The 21,211-nt window shown below is 41.0% G+C and overlaps 1 protein-coding gene and 1 long non-coding RNA gene across 3 annotated transcripts in view; one reads left to right on the top strand and one right to left on the bottom strand.

Moving 5' to 3' along the window:
- The window catches only part of adam12b (ADAM metallopeptidase domain 12b), a 61,848-nt gene that overhangs the window by 25,030 nt on the left and 15,607 nt on the right, over positions 1–21,211 (bottom strand). For both annotated transcript variants that reach the window (XM_046070992.1, XM_046070993.1), the window contains exons 3-9: positions 19,416–19,492; positions 18,544–18,733; positions 17,488–17,553; positions 16,689–16,760; positions 16,128–16,297; positions 15,000–15,084; positions 12,409–12,557 (exon numbers count right to left, since the gene is read on the bottom strand). In XM_046070992.1, coding sequence (XP_045926948.1) covers positions 12,409–12,557; positions 15,000–15,084; positions 16,128–16,297; positions 16,689–16,760; positions 17,488–17,553; positions 18,544–18,733; positions 19,416–19,492 — 809 coding nt within the window. The remainder of the gene's footprint in view (positions 1–12,408; positions 12,558–14,999; positions 15,085–16,127; positions 16,298–16,688; positions 16,761–17,487; positions 17,554–18,543; positions 18,734–19,415; positions 19,493–21,211) is intronic.
- LOC123984220 lies at positions 6,840–7,192 on the top strand. The gene is made up of 2 exons (XR_006828401.1): positions 6,840–6,926; positions 7,018–7,192. It is a non-coding gene; the product is annotated as an uncharacterized LOC123984220 (long non-coding RNA).

Here is a 21,211-nt window from a genome sequence, read left to right as displayed (position 1 = left end):
TGTGTGTCTGAGCACATGTGTAAACGCGAAACCTTCATAAAATAGCAAGCACGAAACCGCATAATTTCTACTGCATTAATTTCACTCCCTGGTATCGCTTACCTGAAGGGCTGACTAATGTCTAATTTAGTGAGGAAAGAAATTGGATTTCGTATTGAAAATGAGAAAATGTTATAACTTTAAAGATGAAACTGTCTGATATGCCAGTAACAGTTGTGAAGCCCAGGGGAATGGTCCTCCTGCTAGTGTGAGCTTCCGTGAGTCTAAAACCCATGAACCAGAAATAAATAGGGAGAGAGAGATGGTGAGTGAAAAACAAAGTAATATGTAGGTAAGTAGGCAAAAGAAACAGAATTAGACAGAGTGGGGAGCGGATCTTTTGTTTGAATCTTGCCTTTAGTTTGCTTTTTGATCCAGCACCTGTCCAAGTTTTTTGCGTGTACACACCCTTTTTGTCTGGGGACTGAAACAGACCATAAGACACAGAGGTGGGGACACAATGTTCATCTATGGAGATAAAAAGGAAGGAATGAAATCATCATCACCAGACAGAAAAAATGGGACGCAAATTGACAATAAAAAAAGGTGGAAAATCACAACAAAGAGACCACACCGTGATGAAAATTGACAGTGACACTGCCATGTCATTTTGTTTCTCCTCGAGACCAGGTGTCTTGGTCCTGAGTGGGGGTGTAGGAGGCTTTTACATATATATACTTATAATCTGCCCATGGCTGTAGTCTATTTGGAGTTACAAATAACAGCTTTTTATTGATATTATATCATATTAGAATATTTAAAGTTGTTTATTTGGCATCCATCTATTAAACTGAATAGAACACTGAACAACATAACAACTAAAAATTTACAGTTCATTATTGCCAAGAACCTGGACTTTAAAGGTGAGTGTTACACATTTTACCGATTTTATAAATGTGTCCTCTTTCCTTAAAACTGTGCAGAAGTCTGGCCTCCCAATTCAAATGTTTCTAAACCCGCCCCCCTGCTTTACCTTCTGTGTCCTGCTTCGACCTCACTAAACAGGAAACACTAGCCACAGGCCATAATGTACTACAGCACATTGTATAATAGCAACATAACCAAGCCTAGACCTCATGCTTCACGCCAGCTAACAAACAAGAACATCCTCACATAAGGAGTGACACAGAAGAGCAGGCTTTGGGATGTGAAATGAGTCTCTCACAGCTTGAACAGTCACAGTGGGACATAGTCTAGCTTCAGAAAGAGGACGTGGAGGATGTGGGGTGGCAGGGAGCAATGCCTGTGCAGACATGGCACAGAGAGAGGCAGCTGGCATTGGATGCTCAAAAAGCTTGACTTCAGACAGAAACATGTCATATACTTATGCAGTGATAGACTGACTGGGGTCTTCAAATACAACAGGGCGTGGAGACTGTCTGCAAAGCTTGTGGCTCAACAGGGATGATTTGCCTTTGGCTAAGGGGGATTTAGCTGCTGCAACTGCATGGATATTGCACTGCTGTTAGTGGACTATCGTGAAATTCCTCCTGAGGGGACTAGAGATAACAGTAGAGACATACAGTGGGCAAGAAATCAGCTTTTTTTCCCCAAAAGAACACAGATTTCCCAAGAACACAGAATAACATCCTCTCTAATGGCCACCCTTGGGTCCACTTGCATCCTCCTCACTCAGACTGTCCACCTTTGAGTGTCAGCTGCTTTCATCTCTCACTGACCAAAAGTCAATCTACCTGTCTGTGCCTGCCCTCGTCCGCTCCCATAATTCACTTGTTAAGAGTCTTTTTACCACCGTAACACACACAGAAACAGAGCTTTGCTGCCCTGTGGGTGAAGAAACATGCACAAAGGATCGAGGATAGACGGACTATGCAGATCAAACTACAGCAAGTAGCAGACCAAGCCCTTCGTAAATAGCATGGGCTGCCACTGATAACAGAACACGGGCAGGCTTTGAGATCTGGACGAGGGGATGGAATGTGCATGAAGGGTAAACACAGTCTGTTCTCAATAAGCTGGCATTAATGGTAAAAGTTGGGCCAGTTGTCAGTTGGAGATGTCTTCACGAAGGAAAATCTGATTTCTTTGGACTAAATTAGACCCACATGGAAAGAATTAGCAAGATCTGTAGATACATGTATGTTAAAAACAACATGAATTCAGGTCTGAGTGCCTTCACTACATTGCATGCACAATTATTAGTCAAGTAAGTATTCTGTATCATTATTTCTATACTCATTTTCCACCTCCAAACTATATAAACTTGAATGCTTGTTTGTGTTCATCATTTTCATATGATATGTATTTGTGTGATGAGGGAGGTGTGGAAAAAGTGGATCATGCCTTGTATGAAGGTTTGAATGATTATTGGGCCACTTCATTACCTCAGGTAAAATGGGCCAAAAACGAAGTTTAACTGACACTGAAAAGTCAAAAATTGTAAAATTCCTATTAGACAATGGAACATTCCTGACATAGCTAAATGTTTGAGGCGTAACCACCGGACAATCAAATGTTTTGTTGCTAATAGTCAACTGGGGGCGCAAAAAAAACGCATGGAGAAGAAAAGGCACATATTAACTGCAAAAGACATTTGAACCCCCCGCGACCCTGTACGCAGGATAAGCGGTTGACGATGGATGGATGGATGGATGGATGGATGGATGGATGGATGGATGGATGGACATTTGAACCTACCAGGAACCCATTGTCCTCCAGTGCCACCATATAAAGACCTACCTGGAGTGTTCAGTGCTGACAGACATGGCCATGGTCCAGAAGGCTGAAAAAACGACCACCACTGAATAAGATTCACAAGTTGAAGCGTCAAGATTGGGCAAAGAAATACCTAAGACAGATTTTTTTAAAGGTTTTATGGACAGATGAAATAAGAGTGACTCTTGATGGACCACATGGATGGGCCCGTGGCTGGATCACTGATGGACACAGGGCACCACTTCGACTCAGGTGCCAGCAAGGTGGAGGAGGGGTACTGGTATGGGCTGCTATCATTAATGATGAGATAGTTAGATAGACCTTTTCGGGTTTAATATGGACTCAGACTCAACTCCCAAACCTAGTGCCAGTTTCTGGAAGATAATTTATTCAAACAGTGGTACAGGAAGAAGCCCTCAGCATTCAAGAAGGCCATGATCTTCATCCCTCCAAGTACTCCACTGCTTGGCTAGCCAGCAAGGGCCTCAATGATACCCGAATAATGACCTGGCCTCCTTCCTCTCCTGACTTGAATCCTATCGAAAACTTATGGACCCTTCTCAAGCATGAGATTTACAGTCAGGGAAGAAAATACACCTCTTTGAACAGCATTTGGGAGGCTGTGGTTGCTGCTTCAGTGAAAGTTGATCATGAACAAATCAAGCAACTGACTGACTCCATGTATGGAACGCTCATGGCAGTTATTAAAAAGATGGGCTGCTATGTTGGTCACTAAATATTTTTTAAAGGCCAAAATTTTTATTTATCTTTTGTGTGGCTACAGTCAGTTATGGGCTGTAATAATATTACTTTTCCAAAACAGTAAAATTATTACATTTACTAATCCAAGTAACGATGTGTTATTGCGTTACTGAATGCGCAACTGCGCTGAGGTCAGTGGCACTTGATCATATGTTGTTCAAGTCAGCTGTTAGCCGAAAAGCTAAAGCTTTTCACTGCGAACAATTCTACATTTAATTTATTGAAGCATCTGCTAAAGCAGCACAGCAACGTGAAACTTATAGAAAGAAACTCCGGCCGCTACTGTCACTGATGCTTGGACTTGTCGGGAGAGAGTGGCGTTATGTAACGTTGTAGGCCCTATCTTTTGTAAAAATACTGAATACTGCTCTTATAAATACATGTACAGAAAAACAGTAGTTCAAAAGTCGAGAGAGACTTGCAAAAAAAAAAAAAAAAAAACATACTCCTTGCTGCTGTTTTGTATATGATTAAAAAGTCGGGAGACTGTTTTGTTTGGTGGGGGGGGTTACAGTTACTCTAAAAATTAAGAATAATGAGTAATTTGATAAAATTACTTTTGTAAGCTGCCTAATAATTCTGCACACATATGAACTAGACAAAACTTACTTTTCTTTCTGATTTGAGGTTGTGTATGTATATAGCCATGTTTTGTTTAAGGCACAAGCGGAAGAAGAGCGTATGTTTAGAAGTATTGTGACTGATTTATCTTCTAAAAACACTCGCAGTCTTTAAGCATAAACTAAAAACGCTCCGTATTGTACTGCGCCACCATTGGTTTCATGATGTAAAATAAGAATGATGAATACTACTACAGTACATGTCCACCATACTTGAGTGAAGCTGACTCACAAAAAAAAAAGCACTGGAATATTACTGATTGGATTTTGAATAAGTGAAATGACTTTGAAAGCCAATTAAACATGACGTGCTCTATCATTTATATGCTTGATTATTTCAAGTACAGGCACATTGAGCAGCCATGGCGGGTGCCAAGAAATCATTCTGAATGATCTACCTTTAACTGATGTCTAATGTGGCCAGTGATTGTGTATGAACAGGGCTTTGATAATTGAGCTGCACGGCGAATTTGCAGCTGATATCCCACCAGGTAACAGGTGCCCACTCCATCCTAGTAACAGATGCATTGACAACCCCATAGGGTGTCCAGGGATGCTGCAAGAATGTCTTACTTCTCCGTCATCCACTGCCAGGTGCAGTTCTTCACGATGATGAGCAGATACACCGAAGTAGTTTACGGTCCAGACGCGGACGAGCACAAATGCACCATCAGTGATAGAATATGTTGTGGTGCTTTCCAAGTGTTTTTGTGCCATCGGCTGAATTGTTGAATTGCTGTGACTTCCAGCGGGAGGACGGAAATGAATTTATATGAACAGGAAAAGACAACATTAAATTACTGTTCACTTGGTATGTGATGCAGATGCTGTCTGTGTAAGTATGGAGAATGTTTAAGGGAAATAAACAATGGCACTAGAAAATAGCTTGTTTGTAAAATGTAATATATAATAAAATTGAAAATTGTTTTTGTTTTTTTTATCAACTGAAGCGTGTATGCCAGTTAAACTTGTTTGTATCTTCATTATAACCACAGCTACATTTAAATAAGTGCAGCATTTAATAAAGGCTATACCTCAGAAAGAAATGAAAAGGCTTAATGTCAACAACCATGTTCACACCACCAGGAAAAGAAATCCCAGTTTGCAATAAACCTATAGAAAGACACACCATAAATCAGCATTAAATCATGTAGGGACAGCTGCAATGTATGGATCTTGGTCTGCAATAGACCCACATCAAAGGTGTGTATTATCACAGCTGAGACCACACTGGCTGCTCTGCTGTTCCGGAAATTAGCCAGGCAGAGAGTGTAGGTTTCCCTGGATAATATTAGCATAAAGCCCTGCATCCTCTCCAGGTGTAGCTTGCTGGGGTGGAACTAATTTGGCTGTGCACAACAGTTACACAAAATCTAATTAGTCAGCGCCCTTTCTGTAATGTCTGAAAGGCAAATATGCCATTCACATCTCGAATAACACACTGTTAAAGATCAGAATCTCATCAACGGCACACAGCTATATACACATCTGTGATATTGACAGAGGAAAATGTGTGGCGCTATCTCACTGACGAGCAGTAGACTCAGTTAGTGTAGCTGCCATATCACACGTTATTGTCTCTGCTATTTTATTGGCCATGCTTAATCTCTACGAATTCTAATAGAACATTTCAACTGTTGCAATTTTCATTCAGTAATGTTTAAAGAAAAAGATATTTACCTCCTCCCATGTTGCCATGTCTGTTGTTTTTTCAGAGAAGGATGAATTTGGTAGAATTTGGTTAAAGGAGTACTGTTTACATACAATGTTACTCACCAAAAGTATATCCTTAAGGTCTAACAAATGTGTTGGAAGCATTTCCTTTCTCATAAAACATCTGCAAAGTCAAACTACTTTAAACCCAGCATTGTTTACATCCATGTTTAGTAGCTTCTTTTTCCCTGTCGTTCCCCAGTTTGTTGGTGCATTCATGCTTGGCACATTACCTCCACCTGCAAGTAAGTAGTAAATTGAAAATCCATTAGGAGGTAATGTTTAACGCTTTACGCGTACACGCACAAGATAAACAAAACGGGACCCATTCATAGAAAACCAGCTCTGTAGTGCTACTAGAGGTCAAAAACTCTACTGGGAACCTTTAAATCTCCATCTATACATGCTGCATATGCATTCATGATGATGACTGAAATCTGGATTTCTCCTATAATAGACAGTAAATGTGGTTTGGTATTGTACAACTTTAAAGGGGACATTGAAGAAAGCAGAACCTTAGGCAGGAATCCATGAAAAAAAGAAAAAATATGTTCAACAAAACAATATAAAAGAAAGAAGAAAAACTTACAGCCTCGCAGTAAGCTGCCAGCAACTCTCCTGCCTTTCATGTTCTCTGCTCAGGTAAGTACAGGGTGAGCCAGACTAAAACAAAGTTTCCAAAGAATCCAAAATATCAAACAAAGCATAAAATTAAGATTTTTCAATTACTATAACAATTTATCTACTGGCACACATGGCATACATTCACTATCTTTAATTAAGCCAAAAGATCTACACCACCACCACCACCACCACAAAAAAAAACCAACGGATCGTACTACTGTACACCTAAAGTGTCACGAGGCCCCGGCTGTGAGCTTGTGTGAGTGATTGTGGATGTTTGTCTGGAGTGCATGTGATGAGCATGTTTTGTTTGTCTCTGCTTGGCTCTCTCTCTCTCTCCAGTCTGGGAGCTGGGGGCGTGTCTGCTGCGGGCTCTGCACTCACCTGAAACCCATCCGCAATCAGCACACCTGCTCTGTGTCCCACAATCAGCCACTGCCTAAATAGGAGGCTCAGACATCCAGTCCTCGGCGGATTGTTGAATCTCCACGTGTATGTTGTGTCAGCCCCAGCCAATCTTAGAATCAGTTTTGCATTGTGGTTATTGTCTGTCCCAGTCTAACTGTTGTTTCTCTCTGTCCAGGAAGACCTCCGCCGTCTCAGCAGACAACCAGCCAGTAAGCTCTCGGTGCTGCCCGCAGCCTGGACACTTCCCCGCTCCCGGATTTCCCTCCTACCCCGAACCTGGGAGAGCGCCTCTGTCCTGAACCTCCGTCTTCCCCGCTTACTCTCCTCTGAATAAACTGTCTAAACTCTGATCTGCGTTTGGGTCCTCTCTGCCTGAAAACCTGACAACAAGCCCATGTTCTAGTACTACACGACTGAGAGAACCCCTTATCAACTGGAACACTGGCATGACATTAATGATTTAAGAGAGAGATTTAGTTCTGCATTTCCGATAAGTGTGTGTGGGGCAGCCTTTTCATAGTGACAAAATGATCTTGCAGCATTCATCTAGTTACAGCGTCTTGTGCACCAAGCAGCTTTTCCTAGAACTACAGCCATATGTGCAGTGCAGATGACTCCTGTCACTTTGATCATCTCGGCACGCGAGGCCAGTAGATTCAGGGGAGGAGGAAACATCAGTCTGGATGGAGAGTGAAATTGGTCCGTAGACGGCAGAGGCACTGGTCACGTGAGGGCCATGAAGGGCTCTTCTATTCGTAGGCTCTCTGACTGACATCAAACTTTCTCTATTGCTAAGTTGCCCAACAGACTGACATGCATTTAGTCCAAGCTCAGCAGGAGAGACGTGCCCGACCTTTAGGGAAATGTTAGGCTACAACACTGGCAGAACTCCATGGTGATTAAATATCAGCAAGAACGGCAAAACACACGCTACATTTACTGCAACCATTTACCAACTAGCAACCTGACTAGCTTTCCTCCTCCTCTCAGTAGAATGTCTTCAGATAATGACATTTTGCACCTTCGCACCTCCCTCGCACTCTGTCATTTCAGCAGGAAAATAACAAGAGTACCATGCTACCCCATACTGTGAATTCTTGTGACAAAGAATTCACCTCTTGGCCTCAAAGTCCAGCCACAGCTACCTGCTGGGCTTCATCTTTCGGCCCCGTAACACAAAGAGACACCGGAAAGTACTTTTGAGCTTTCTCCCCACGTTTGTATGATGCAACTCTTAGCTCAACTTCTAAAAGACATCCCCACTTCAAAATGTCCACGAAAACCTCTGTTCCTCTCCTCTGTCCCTCAAATTTCCACTCATTGTTAAGACACAAATCTCTCGTGGCCAGCCTTCATGGCTCACATGCCTGTCAGAGAGGTCCATGTGTACGCAAATAATTCCTTCACTGTCATCTTTCTCCTGCTCGTCTCTCACTCTTACCTCCATCTCTCTTTGTGTTTCTCTTCCTGCTTTACCACTGAGGGAGATAAAAGACAAATAAAGCAACTGCCTCCTCGCTCCGCCTGTCTATCCAGGCATAAAGCACCTCTCTGCGGATCTCTCTCTGTATGCCCTGGCCCTGATTACAGCTGGCAGCGTCACTGATAATCACGTCATTTAGATGCAGCCTGTCCTCTCCTCCATTAGCAAGTCTAAGCTGAGAGTATCCCGAACACACAGTCAAACGAGCTACGCTGCTTTACAACAGTGTGTTTAACATTCTGAAGGCATCTGGGCTGAGGGTCAAAGGAGGTTGCTAATATATTAAAAAAATACATCTGTGATAGGGGGAAATGAGTTCTAGATTGGTTTGTGAAATTATTGGTTTTGTCAACAGGACACTATGAATTCAGGCTGATAGTTGAAGAAATCCAATTTGGGAGATAACTGGCCAAGTCAAGCGGTTCCCAGGACAAACTTCTTAAGACTGAGTTCCATGGCATCTAGCTATGGCTCTCGCTATTGATATCACCTGGTCAACGACATTGTATAGACAACACAGTTGATCTCTCACCTTTAATATCAAACATTAAAACAAAGGAAGTCCACGTAAGAGCATCATAATGAGTGGAACACAACATTATTGAAAACAGTAAAAATGGCCTATTTATGGGCTGTAAAACCAAAACAATGAGTTGAAAGATGACATAGATTCACGGTCCAACATTTTGCCAAAGGACTGCAGTTTTATTTAATTTAGAAGGCTGGTTAGCATATTTAAAGAAATGTTCTCCTCATAAATAAAGAATTGAAATGGGAGCTGAAGATAACTGCTGGGTCGGGTGATACATCGTGAGTTTGTCACTATGAGCGACCGTGACACACATTCATTTGACCCACTGGTGATGGACCCATAAAGTAATGATTAGTGCAGCTTTAACAATTCCTCCCATGCAAATCAACAGACTTCCTGACACAGTATCAATAAAAAATGGAATCTGATGAGCCAATCACAGGGCTGTTGTATTGGACTGTACTAGATTGAACAAACTGATCACTCAGACTTTTTAACGTACTGTATCATCTTCTAGTTTTTATTGTGTTCATCTTATTTTTGTGTTGACTGGTTGACACCATCATAAAAATCAATCAACTCCATTGAATTTTGTGTCCACCTTGAGTTTAAACATGCAGACTGCAGTAAGCAATGGTCAATGCACAATTAAAATATTAATAATCAAATAGGGAAATATTCATACTTGGTAGTCTAAAACATTGCCATGCAAAGTGTCAGCATAGAACTGTGCATTTATTTATCCCACACCCTTTACTTAGCAAACAGAGGAGCGAGTTTCACACTGAAAGGTCACTGATCACCTCTCTCAACTATTAATGTGTCTAATCTCATAATTATGTAGCAGAAAGAGCTGAAAATGAGTGACTGTGCTTCATTAACCCACTCTCTTACAATAACAATGTGACTCATTCTAACCCATTTAGATCGCAAAGTCATATTTCTAAACTCTCTGCGTGACATCATTAGATATTTTTGGCCGGTGACGAGCTAAAGCAAAGCTGTCATGTCAGTAAGTACACTGAGAGCTTAAGTAAAAACTACACTGCATAAATCCAGTGGTGCTGGGTGTGCATTATGCAGTACTTTTTTTTTCTCTGAAATAAGTGGGCTCACTGTTACCACTGGCTGCACAAACAAGCACAGTAAAAGGTCATTCAGGTTCCTGGGACAATTCTGGTACATAGCGAGTCATATTATTTATGTATTTTTGAGCAGATTTTGAGGCAATTTTGAGGGATGTACTCACAAACCACAAGTGGTTTTCTTCTTCAATGGCTCTGCAGATCTTTGAGCATAATTGAAGCTTTTATCTACTTTTAATGTCAGTGTTTCATGTCAATAGCTAGTGCCAGTGAAATCACACATCCACAGGGACTTTTCTGCTTGTTTGAGAAGATGCTCAGCTTCTCAGATCTTAGCACATCGTTGTTAATGTAACTCTGAATAGACCGCTGTACTGCAAACAAATGTATTTACCCTTTATTTTTCTGAATATTGAGCCTGTTCTCATCTGTTTGTCCACCTTATTAACAGCTTCTTCTCTTGTGTAACTGTGTCTTTCATCCATGCAGCCACTTCTCCTTCCTAACACATAAAAGGTGCAACGGGCAGAGGAGCTCGCCTCACAAGTATCAGAAATGTTTTGGCAAGTGACCCTTCGCTAAGCCACGCCTCCCTGAGTTACTGTTGCTAAAAAAGCAAAAGCAGTAGGGCTATATAATGTTACATTCAGTAGTAAATTAGGTCGCGTTAGCTAACTAACAGGTTTCGGAAAGGGAATAAATCGTACTTCTTCTTTCAACCTCTCTGGGTAGTGATTATAACTAATTACAAGGTACAGCGTTTGACCATATCTTGGAAAAAGTCAGCAAAAAAGCTAGAAAACGATTCTTTTTGCGTACGAGTCAATGGAGCGCAGTCATGCAAGTGTCGGAACTCAGTTAGAGCGAGTCCTATACTGCGCTGTGATTGGCCAGCTGCATATTCGGGGCTTGGCTTAGCGAAGGGTCAATTGGTCTGGTTTATACTATAGTCTACAACTGGATTCTGGATTGTTGGGCCGATATTGATATCGATGTTTAGGAGTTTTTTTTTTTTAACCAAAAACACACAACATACACAAACAATCTTGATATGGATCCCTTAGATGTGTTTATTTTTGTACACAAGATACATCCTGAGACAGTGAAAAAATTAACTTGTCTATGCTGTCTGGTGGACAATTTATGTAATGGGATACTAAATTTTCTACATTACTGAAACCCAGTTTGACAATTTATATATTGCAATTTCTTTTTACTTATCGGCCAGCATGTACACAAATATCTGCAATAAGCAAATATCGGCTGATTCTAGTTAAAGTTAATCCCTCAGGCACGGGCTACTACAATTTCAAGTACTTCATAAGCAACATCTGACCAGCAGCAGACTTGCAAAACTTTTTCAGCAGTAGATTAAGATGTGGGCATCCACAGCCATGTATCGGCAGCAGGATGAGAAGTGTATGTGGCACAGTTTTTGGCAACATTTCCTACTAACAAATTCCCTTTAACATGCAAGATTTGTCCCCCATTGATTAACCATCATTAATGTGTGGGACAGATGTAGGCTAAGGACTGATGTTGGCTTGTGTCTGGTGGGTGGGTCTGTGTGAGCAGTTTATGTATTGATTTGTATTTTGAATTTAGACAATAGTAACAGTGTCTTTCTCCCTTTTGTCTCCATCTTCTTCACAGCGTTGTGAAATATATCCAGACCACATTCATCTGTGGCTTGCGGGACTCACCATCAGACAAACCAGACTGGCACCAGACCATGGCTGAAATCTGGTACTGTGCTCTGTGTTTCACCTTATCTGCTTGCTGTTTACAAACAGTCACAGAGTCCATCACTTGCAGCAGCACTGTTATCTCAGCGACCCAGGCAACAGGAATAGAATGCTAGAGCAGCTGCTTTAGTCTCAGGCCAAAGTGTGTGTGGTTGTGTGTTTGTGCGTGTGTGTATGTGTTTGAGCCCCCTCTCACACAACAACACATAAACAATGGAGCATCATGTACACATGAAAAGGATCCAAACTGCGCAACTAGTGGAGCTTAATCAATCTTTTGTGCCTGTTTAGGTGCAAAAGAAGTCTAATTTATTCTGAAAAGTAAAGCTGATAAACATTTTAATTCTGTAGCTGTGAGAAACAAGGCTATCAAAGGCAAGTATTTAATGGCTCTAAACCAATGCACCCACAACAGAAAGAAACAGTCTAAAGTCATGATGTCTGAGCTAATGCTTTAAAATCTGAAGCCACTTTTGCCAACTTTGCCAGGAAAGATTTTATTCAGATGTGACTAATGCTAAATAAAACACACAACTAGCACAATTACTGCAAACACACTGGTGTGGTGCAGTGGACATTTTGCTACAATTACAGCTGCCTCAATCAGTCCAGCAGCTTAAACATTTGTGTCATACTTGTCTTAACCTTTAATGATAAATCTTGGGCATTATAACCTCTTCTTGGATGCTGTATTGTGTGAAAAGGATCACCAGAATCTCACCCTGTGGAGGGGGTCATTATGCAGCCTCCACGGTCAACAGTCATCCTGCAGCCACAGCCACGCTCTGGGGTGTCGTGGTTCATGCCAAAATTGTGTCCCAGCTCGTGTGCCAAAGTCACAGCTGCACCTAGTGGGTTCTCAGAGTGATCCTGCAATGGGAAAAAAAAGTGCCCCCCAGAACATGAGAACATGTTAATAATGTGAGATCTTGACTGTGCAAAATTATATCAAAGTTACTTGAGCAAGCTACAGACCAAGCCATACTGAGGTGCACTGTTACTCTAAAAAAGAAAAGAGAGAATAAGGAAAAAGCAAAGTTCAAAGAAGACAATTTTTAAGCTGCAGATTCCCAAAACAGTTCAGTAACTGTCCAATCTGCCCTCTCATCCTTCCATTACTCTTACTCCTCGTGGAGGCCTGAATTCATCTGCTGTTCCATTACCCCTGCAGACCCAATCATACCCGCTGCTAGTGGAGACAGCTACTGCAGTAAGCTTCGTCAACCTACCGCTGTATGACTCGCTGTTGCATTGACAAGCGAGACAACTGCCCTTCACAAGGCAGACAGAGACGGAGAAAGACGAGAGAGAGTGGGAAGTTTCAGTTTAACCCAGTTTTGTAGACAGACAGGTTGAGAGGGAGACAGAGGGTGATTGAGAAGTTGAGTCAGTGTAGTGTAACAGTATGTATACCAATGTGAAACTGGGAAAGGGACAAACACAGATGAATGACACGTTGACACTGCCCTATCAACTTCCAGTTTTCAGCTACCATCTACTAGAACCACTGAAGCTCACTAATCAACATGTTACATTTTGTTTGTTAATCTGTCCAAAAACCAAAGCGTAATAGTGTAAATTCTGCATTTTACAGGGGGTCATGTGTTGGGTTACGTGAATATTTCTTTAATTTCAGACATTTTGCCCAGCACTAAAGCAAGATATACATTACGGTCTGAAGATATACTTTGGCATCTCCGCAGGTTTACGCAGAGAAGAGGGTTATGGATACCTATAGGCCACAGAGGAGCCTACGCACACACCTCCAAACACAAACACATGCACGGATGCTTGAATATAATGTCTCTATAATGAGCATGATTCAGCATTTCAAATCTGGCAACCCCTGAGAAAAAAGGCGCCCACGTAGCTATTGCTTATCTTACCGTGGTCTTCAAATTTTCTCTGCCATGTATATGTGAAAATAGCAAGCTTCCTTTGAGGGCGGGGTCAAGCCGAGCTATTTTCTGCTCAGATTACAGAGCAGCATTATGGGGAGCTGCGCCCTGCCTTTTAACAAGAAAGATGGGAAAACTTTCCTCGTCTTCTGTCATGTTTATCGGTGTGTGTCTCTATGCTCTGTGTGTATGTGTGTGTGTGTGTTTGTGCAATTCATAGTTGAGTGCTTCCTCACAAAAAAGTGTAATAGGAGAGTCAGCAGAAATTGATGAAACTGTTAGAAGACACAGTCATTACGTTGAAGCAGCTATAAGCCATTGTTGTGATGGCAGAATTTGATAGTGTTGGTTACAAGAAAGGCTATGATAGGCTTCATATAATTTCCAGCCATGTGAGAAAATAACTCCCCAACAAGAATACCTTATAAAAAAGTGGATATTGTTTGCTGTCACAGTTTAAACCTAACCATTCACATATAAAGACCCATGTTGAGTTTACATGAAGAAATAAATAACATTACAGTGTATACTGAAAGAGCATGTGGACTAAATAAAGGATCTGAGGCTGATTAACACACATGTATGGTTTGAGAAATGGTTCAACTCATCTGGCCGCCCTCTAACTGGTTACATGGCCCTTTAATCTGAGTCCAAACCATCTGCCATCTGTAAGTAATGGCGAAGACAAACATCTGGAGAAGCCTCACCACAGCAACGGCCAGCAGATAACAAATCTATTAATGGCGGGATACACATCTGGGCTGGGGCGTAATGGCATTGGGCTGATAACCACTTTGTGATTTGGCATGGGTGTCAAGTGCTACAGAAGGCAGAGGCAACAGGCAGCTAATTTACAATGTGCAATAATTTAGTGTACCAGGGGGGATGCACAGTTGTGTGTTTAAAAAAATGCATTTGAATCAAATGTGTGCTCTGAAAAAGCTGGCATAAACAATTTATCACCACATAAAAATGCAAATGTGGTTTTGTTTGAACACTGTGGCCTTTGATTTACCCCTGTGCCCCACCAGCCCTTTTAGAGATGTCTCAGGAAAGCCTGATTGAAGAACTGCAATACTTCAATTGACCTTACAAGGGTGTGCTGAGCTGCAGTCCAATCCTTCTGAAAGTATATTTTACATATTCCTCTGTGCACGTGGGTGTTTGTGGTAATGATGAGGGTATGAATGCTGAGGGAGTGCCAGCACAAATATCATTATGTTTAAAAGCATGATGTCCAGACAGACCTGTACATAAATGCCCTTCCAGCAAACATCACCTTTTCTGTGTAAATCATGTCTGGATTGTGTTAGCTTGCTGGATCTGAACAATGTCTACCCTGATGCAATCAGGCTACACAGAGGAAGAGGAGGGTGGAGGCATGGTGGGAACAGTGAGAAGGTTTTATACTTACCATGACAATGCCTCCAGACTGCTCAACTGTGCACATGCTCATAATGGGCGCCATGCCAATGGTGGTTCCCTGGAAGTAGACCCCACTGCAAAGGACAGAAGAGAGAAGTAGGGTGGAGAGGAGATAAAAATGTTAGCAAGAACAGATTGACATAAATATACCAGTTGTTGGGGATTTTTTTTAGCTTGTTACCCACAAAGTGTGAATGTATTATTGCAGCTAGCTGTCCAAAGTAGAGCCCGACCGATAGGAGATTTTTAAGACCAACACCTATTTTGATATTTAAGGATTTTAAAATCCAATTTTTATATATATATATATATATATATATATATTTATATAATATTCTTTTTTTCATTTTCTTATCCGTAACATTTGTTATGTGTAGTTATGAGATCTCGCAAAGATAACATGACATAATGCAGTTTAAAAATACATAAATACATAAAAAATAAATACATAAATAGTACTTGAACAAAAGTACAACTGATCATGACAGCTGATTGCTGTGTTCCAAACACCTGTGTTGCCATGAGGGGAGTTGTAGAGTGCCCCCTGGTGGACAAACTATGTACCAACAACACTCATAACATAAATGAAGGATCCACCTCTCTGTTTCTTTTTCAATTGTCATTTATTGGCTGTTATAAACACTGATACCGATTTATCTGCAATTAGCTTATATCGGCACACTGATTTATCCGTCGAGCTGCAGTCCAAATCATTAATAAGGTTTACCTACCAAGTTAAGATGTACTGTATTATCTTTGTTTAGAAATACAGTAGTACTATAGTGGTGTAATGGTGACTTGCAACTATAATGTTCTGTATGTGGTGTAAATGTAAACATTTGTTTTTTATATTGTTTATTTTAACATGGACCCCAGGGAGAGTAGCTGTTGCCCCTGCAGAAACATTATTTAAATGCAAATGTGAAATTAATTTTAAAAAAATAGCTGACCGAGTTAATTAGTGTAAAAATTTGTGGTGGAAAATGGTTAGCACTAACATAAAGCATAAGCAACTTTGTAGCTACTTGCCCTTTACGAAGCTGTTTTGGTGTACCACTGTGAACATTTGTTTTTTAATTTCCGGGCACAGTTTCTTCTGTTAAATTATAATTTCTACCTTATGAGCTGAGCATTGTCGTGAGGTTTCTGGGGCAGCAGTTTGACTTTCCTCCAGTCTAGGAACTCGTGCAGGGTGGTGAAGGGATCCTGGGTGATGGGACATTTATCAGAGTCACTCCAAACCTCCAGACCCACCAGTGCCACCCGGATGTCCAGGGCCCTGTAGAACTGAAGGGGAGCATGTTGATAAGTGTGTCAGTGTGGATAGAAAGGCCAGGAGATTTAGAGAGCTTAGATTACATGAATGATCAAAAGACCTTCAGATGTGTGACACTATCAGAACCTTTTACCACTGAAATACATTAGATTTCACTATGTTAGCCCTGAATCATCCCGTGTGCATCAGCATCATGTTTTTCACATTATCAGAGTATGTCTTTTATCCATCTACCTCTACTGTATCTGCTAGCTATAGATCCTTTTAGACAGACTAAAAGCAGCTGTTTTAGTAGGACATTAATATATCACACAGTCATCCCATTAATCTCTGCCGCCAGCAATATTTCTATTTTAAAAAAGTGATTTATCCCTCCTGTGCAAAGGGTAGAGGAGGTTTTACCTTGTCCACATAATTGGCTATCTCTGCCAGTCTCTGTTTCACTTTCTCCACATCCCTCCCCTGTTTCTGAAACTGGAAACAAAATTCAATGTAAACAGAGGAAGAAATGGGAACATTTAGACCCACAAGAAGTTGTGTTGCATGAAGACATAAATGATACTGTAGTTACAGTCCTTTTTAGAAGTAAAAAGTATGAAATAACACAGAACACCCACAAAGGCAATACGTTTTACTGTTGTGTTAGGCAGCTTGTCAAGCTGTGACCATCTGGATCTAGAAAAATCTCCTAGTGTTAGAGAGACGGATGGCACGGCCGCAGGGAGCAGGTATATTGGCAGATCTGACAGCCTGCAAAGCTTTGGATCCAAATTGCAGCAAAGTCAGACCTTCTATTTCCACCCTACTGTGTATCCACCTTATCCCTATTCTTTTTTTTTCATTCCCATTCTTTCCATTCAGGTCAGCGGCATTAGAAGAGGGCCGCCAGGAGGAAACCCCACAATCAGCTCGTCAGTGCTTATGGGAGACTCTTCTGTATCCACACTGCTTTTTCCTGTTTCCTGTCTGGTCCGCTGGGGAATGGTTCAGCACTTCCCGTCAAAACCAAGCCTCTGCCACAAGACCACACTGCTTGTTGCACACTGACCTAATTCTGCAGCCCCAGTGGGACCTGCTCTACTGTTACTACAGCTTACCCTGCTTTTCTGCATATACCATGAATGGTTGCTGTGTTTTCAATGTGTTGTTTTCTGTGGTTCAAACACTGTATTTGTGAATGGAAGCAAGGTTGGTGCGTTACCTCTCTGTTGTCTGCAACAATGATCAGCTCAACGTACTTGGTTGTCTTCTGAGCATGCCTTTTATGCTGAAGTATAAACAGAGATGCTGCATGTTAGAAATGTTTTGAGATTTGCTATAAAAAAAAGACACATTATTGATGTACTATAACTTCCTGTGGGCCTGAATTAAAAACCCTTCAAAGTCTGCTAACCTGAAAAATATTTCAGTACACTTTTCGCTTTCCCAATCTTAAGTCCACACGGTAAATATGAAGCTACAGCTAGCAACTGGTTAGCTTAACTTAGCACAAACACCAGAAACAGGGGTAGACACCTAGCTATACTCTATCCAATGGAAACAAAAATGATATATCAGCAATTAACACACTGTATCATGTTTATTCTATTCGTACAAAAACACAAGTTATGTATCGGACTATTTCTTGGAGTCGCATAACCCCCCACTGTAAAAAAACATTGTCTTTTTTACATCTCTGTTTTGTAGGGATAAAACAAACAAGATTTAAATTGTTAAATAGTGAGCTATAGAAGAGCTGGTAGGTGAATTTTGTTAACTTTGGAAATAGCCTGGGTAGCTGTTTTTCCCCAGTGTCCTGTCTGTTGAGGTAGAACTGATGCTCTTCCTAAAAACGCAAAGCCCAGATACTACTCAGGGGTCATTAAGTACTGTATGTTGGTAAGTTTCACTTCCTGACTCAAAGGGAGTTTTTAATGCTTTGGAATAGAGGCAGATGGATGCTGCACCTGCTCCATGCTGTAAATCATTGGCCAAACCTACATGGGCCCTCGACTTTGGGCTCTAAAAGCAGATAAAATGTGTCAAGCCCAAGGCAACACCTTCTGGGAACTTACCCAAAATATTCTGCTTGCCAGTTTGTTGGGTCAAACGCCCATTTATCATTCATCAAGTGAATGTTTGTCTTACCCTTCAGAAATATTTGATAATTAAAACTACCAAAAAAATGCTAAAATTGATGACAATATATCTTAGAGACTAAAGGATATCACAGTTCAAACACAAGCTTTGCAATAGAAAAACAACATACTAATCTCACCCTCGTGTGGAAGGATTGAAAGGGGCTTCGGATGTTGTTTTCAGGGGCAACAGAGGACATGTTGAAGCCGTGGCCACAGGCTCCTGGGGTCAGTCCGAGTTCTTCCACTCGGTAGATGAAGTGGGCCCCGGTGACATTGCCAGACACCGGCTCAATGATAAATGTCTTGTTTTCAAGCGCAATGAAGCCTCTGCAGAGACAGTAGTGGAAGTTTGAAATACAAAGCCTCAAAGCATAACCAATCTCTCAAATCTGGAATTTGACTGAATGTGGCTCTCTCCAATGGCATATGCGACAACTGAGGTAGCTGCTCCTACAAGCCCACTTTTACACATTTATTTTTGAAATGGGGCCAAGCTACACAGAGTTTCTAAACAAAAGCCTTTATGCACAAAATCTCTTTCAAATTCACAAATGAGTTCAGTATTACTATACATCAGCCTTCTTTTATGCATACGCATATGCATTCTTGCTCTCCCATTTCGGATGATCAATAATAATTTCCAGAAATTGTTGACAACGTTTTTTGTCATTAGCAGCATTGATCAAAAGGTTGTCATGGCAAACTATACATTTTCTTGAAAACCCTGCAATTGTGGTTGGTCATTAGTAACAGCAATAAGTTAGTTACTGCCAAAATGAGTGGAGATATTTACCGGATGCCTCTGTGGACAAAAACGATGAGGTGTGTCATTATCTCCTATTCCTGCGAGTCACACACCAACTTACCGACAGCTTGCTTTAACGGCTTAAGAGTGATGGGCTGCTGTGCAGAGTGACTTAAGTAAATATAAACATTGCAGTGTCAGATAGCACTTAAATGGCAGTTTTGAGCTGCTGCTTGAAAACAAAATGATCGTTACGTTTCTTACCGAAGGCCTGAGCAGGTGCTGAGGGTGACATCAGAGTTTGGGTGCGCCTGCACTTCACCGTGGTAGTAGCAGTTATTCTAAAAGGGATAAATTGTTCATTTAAAAAAAGCAGGAAAGACAGCAGCTTCAACCACTGAGTAATATAATTAAAAATGTATTATATTTAAAAAAAAAACAAAAAACAACTGCTTGTCACTGCTCTTAGCTGACATCAAAAGAGCAAAAGAAGACACGATACGGGGGGACTGTGATGATGCCGTTATGTTCTTTGAAATGGGCATGCTCTGCAGAACAGTCTTTCATCCTATCCTTCCACATACAAAAAGGCCTTTTTTGAACTTAATGCAACATACACAGTTGAAGGGAGAAGCAGGAAACCTGACACGGATGGAAAATGACAGTAATATGGTAATTGTTTTTCTTTCATTACTCCACTGGAGCAGTCTAGTAGAAGGAAAAGCGGACATTTAAGGTTCCTCAGACACAGTGAAAACACTGTTGTCTGAGCACAAGGAGAGCAGAGGAAGTTATTCTCATTAAGAGGGAATACAGACCTCCATTTAGTGTCATGCAGAACTCCAGTCCTCTTAAATCAACTGCCATTAGTCACTATGCTAACCATTTCTCATCCCCAATATTTAAGTGCGGGTGGAAATACTTGAGGTTTCCAACAATTTCTATTGTACAGTACAAGTTACTGAGCCAGGTGGTGATGGAATGAGATTCATAACATTAAGTATAAAAGTAGAGCAGCTACAAAGGCTCTGTGCTTAGGCTATGCTTGACCTAGATTACTTCACCTTTCATAGAAGAATACATCAGGCAGCAATAGTGATTGTCTTCCTCAGTTATCCTCAATGTGTCGGTGACTTTTAAAGTAGCTAAATGCATTCAAAGTTAAATATTTAGTCATACGCTCATTTTTAGAAGATTTCCTGAAGCTACAAAAAGCAGAACAGAGATGGAATACATCTTGGTTAGCCCCTTAATACCCAGCTTTCCTGTTTTATTTACCCTTAAGAAGGTTTATGGCTGGAAAAATCATCTTATTTCACACGGTGTGACAGTATTATATGTATGCTGCTTGTTCTGACTCTTCTTTAAAGCTATATGATGTTTAAATTCAGTGAAATATTTAAACCCAGTCCTTTTTTATTCCCCATAAATTCAACCAGACAGATATAGCATCTTTAGAAACTTTGAGATCTCTACCAAAAGATAAAAGTTCTGTGGCTTTGAAAAATGTTTCCTGACCCAATGCAAAGCTGCTACTTGTTAAGGCGTTAATTAATCTCGATTTACCGTTCCGGCTTAGGTTTATTTTCTAGGTGTTGACTTGTATGCTAGAGGAGCAGCAGCGTCATTATACTTTCACTGATTCTTTTGTCTTATCCGGGAATTCACACACTGGCGGAGCTTATTTACAGTACATGTCTTTCCACTGATCCCTGTTCAACACATGGCTGACTGCTGAGTTCAGTGACAGCAGGTACTGAAAGTGTGCAGCTGTGTGGGGCTTATCTAAGACAATACAGTATGTCTATTTGACAGTCTGATGCAATGCTTGTAACATCCTCCCACTCAAAATTAAAGGTGTTAAAGAGGGAGAGAGAGAGTGCAAAACGCTGTTTGCATAACTGCGAGAAATAGACTTGTCAGTCACTGCTGAATTATCAAACATTTCTCCTCCGAGCTGTAAGCGACCTGTCAAACTGTCCTCACTGCAGTTCAATTAAACAGTAAATTTGGCCTCAAAAGTGCATGAGTATGTTTACTATGTTGAACGAGAGAGAACC

This window comes from Micropterus dolomieu, linkage group LG15 (genome assembly GCF_021292245.1).
Source record: "Micropterus dolomieu isolate WLL.071019.BEF.003 ecotype Adirondacks linkage group LG15, ASM2129224v1, whole genome shotgun sequence".
Taxonomy (NCBI): Eukaryota; Metazoa; Chordata; class Actinopteri; order Centrarchiformes; family Centrarchidae; genus Micropterus; species Micropterus dolomieu.
The sequence above is the reverse complement of the archived record's forward strand: the minus strand, read 5'-3'. Positions and strand labels throughout refer to the sequence as shown.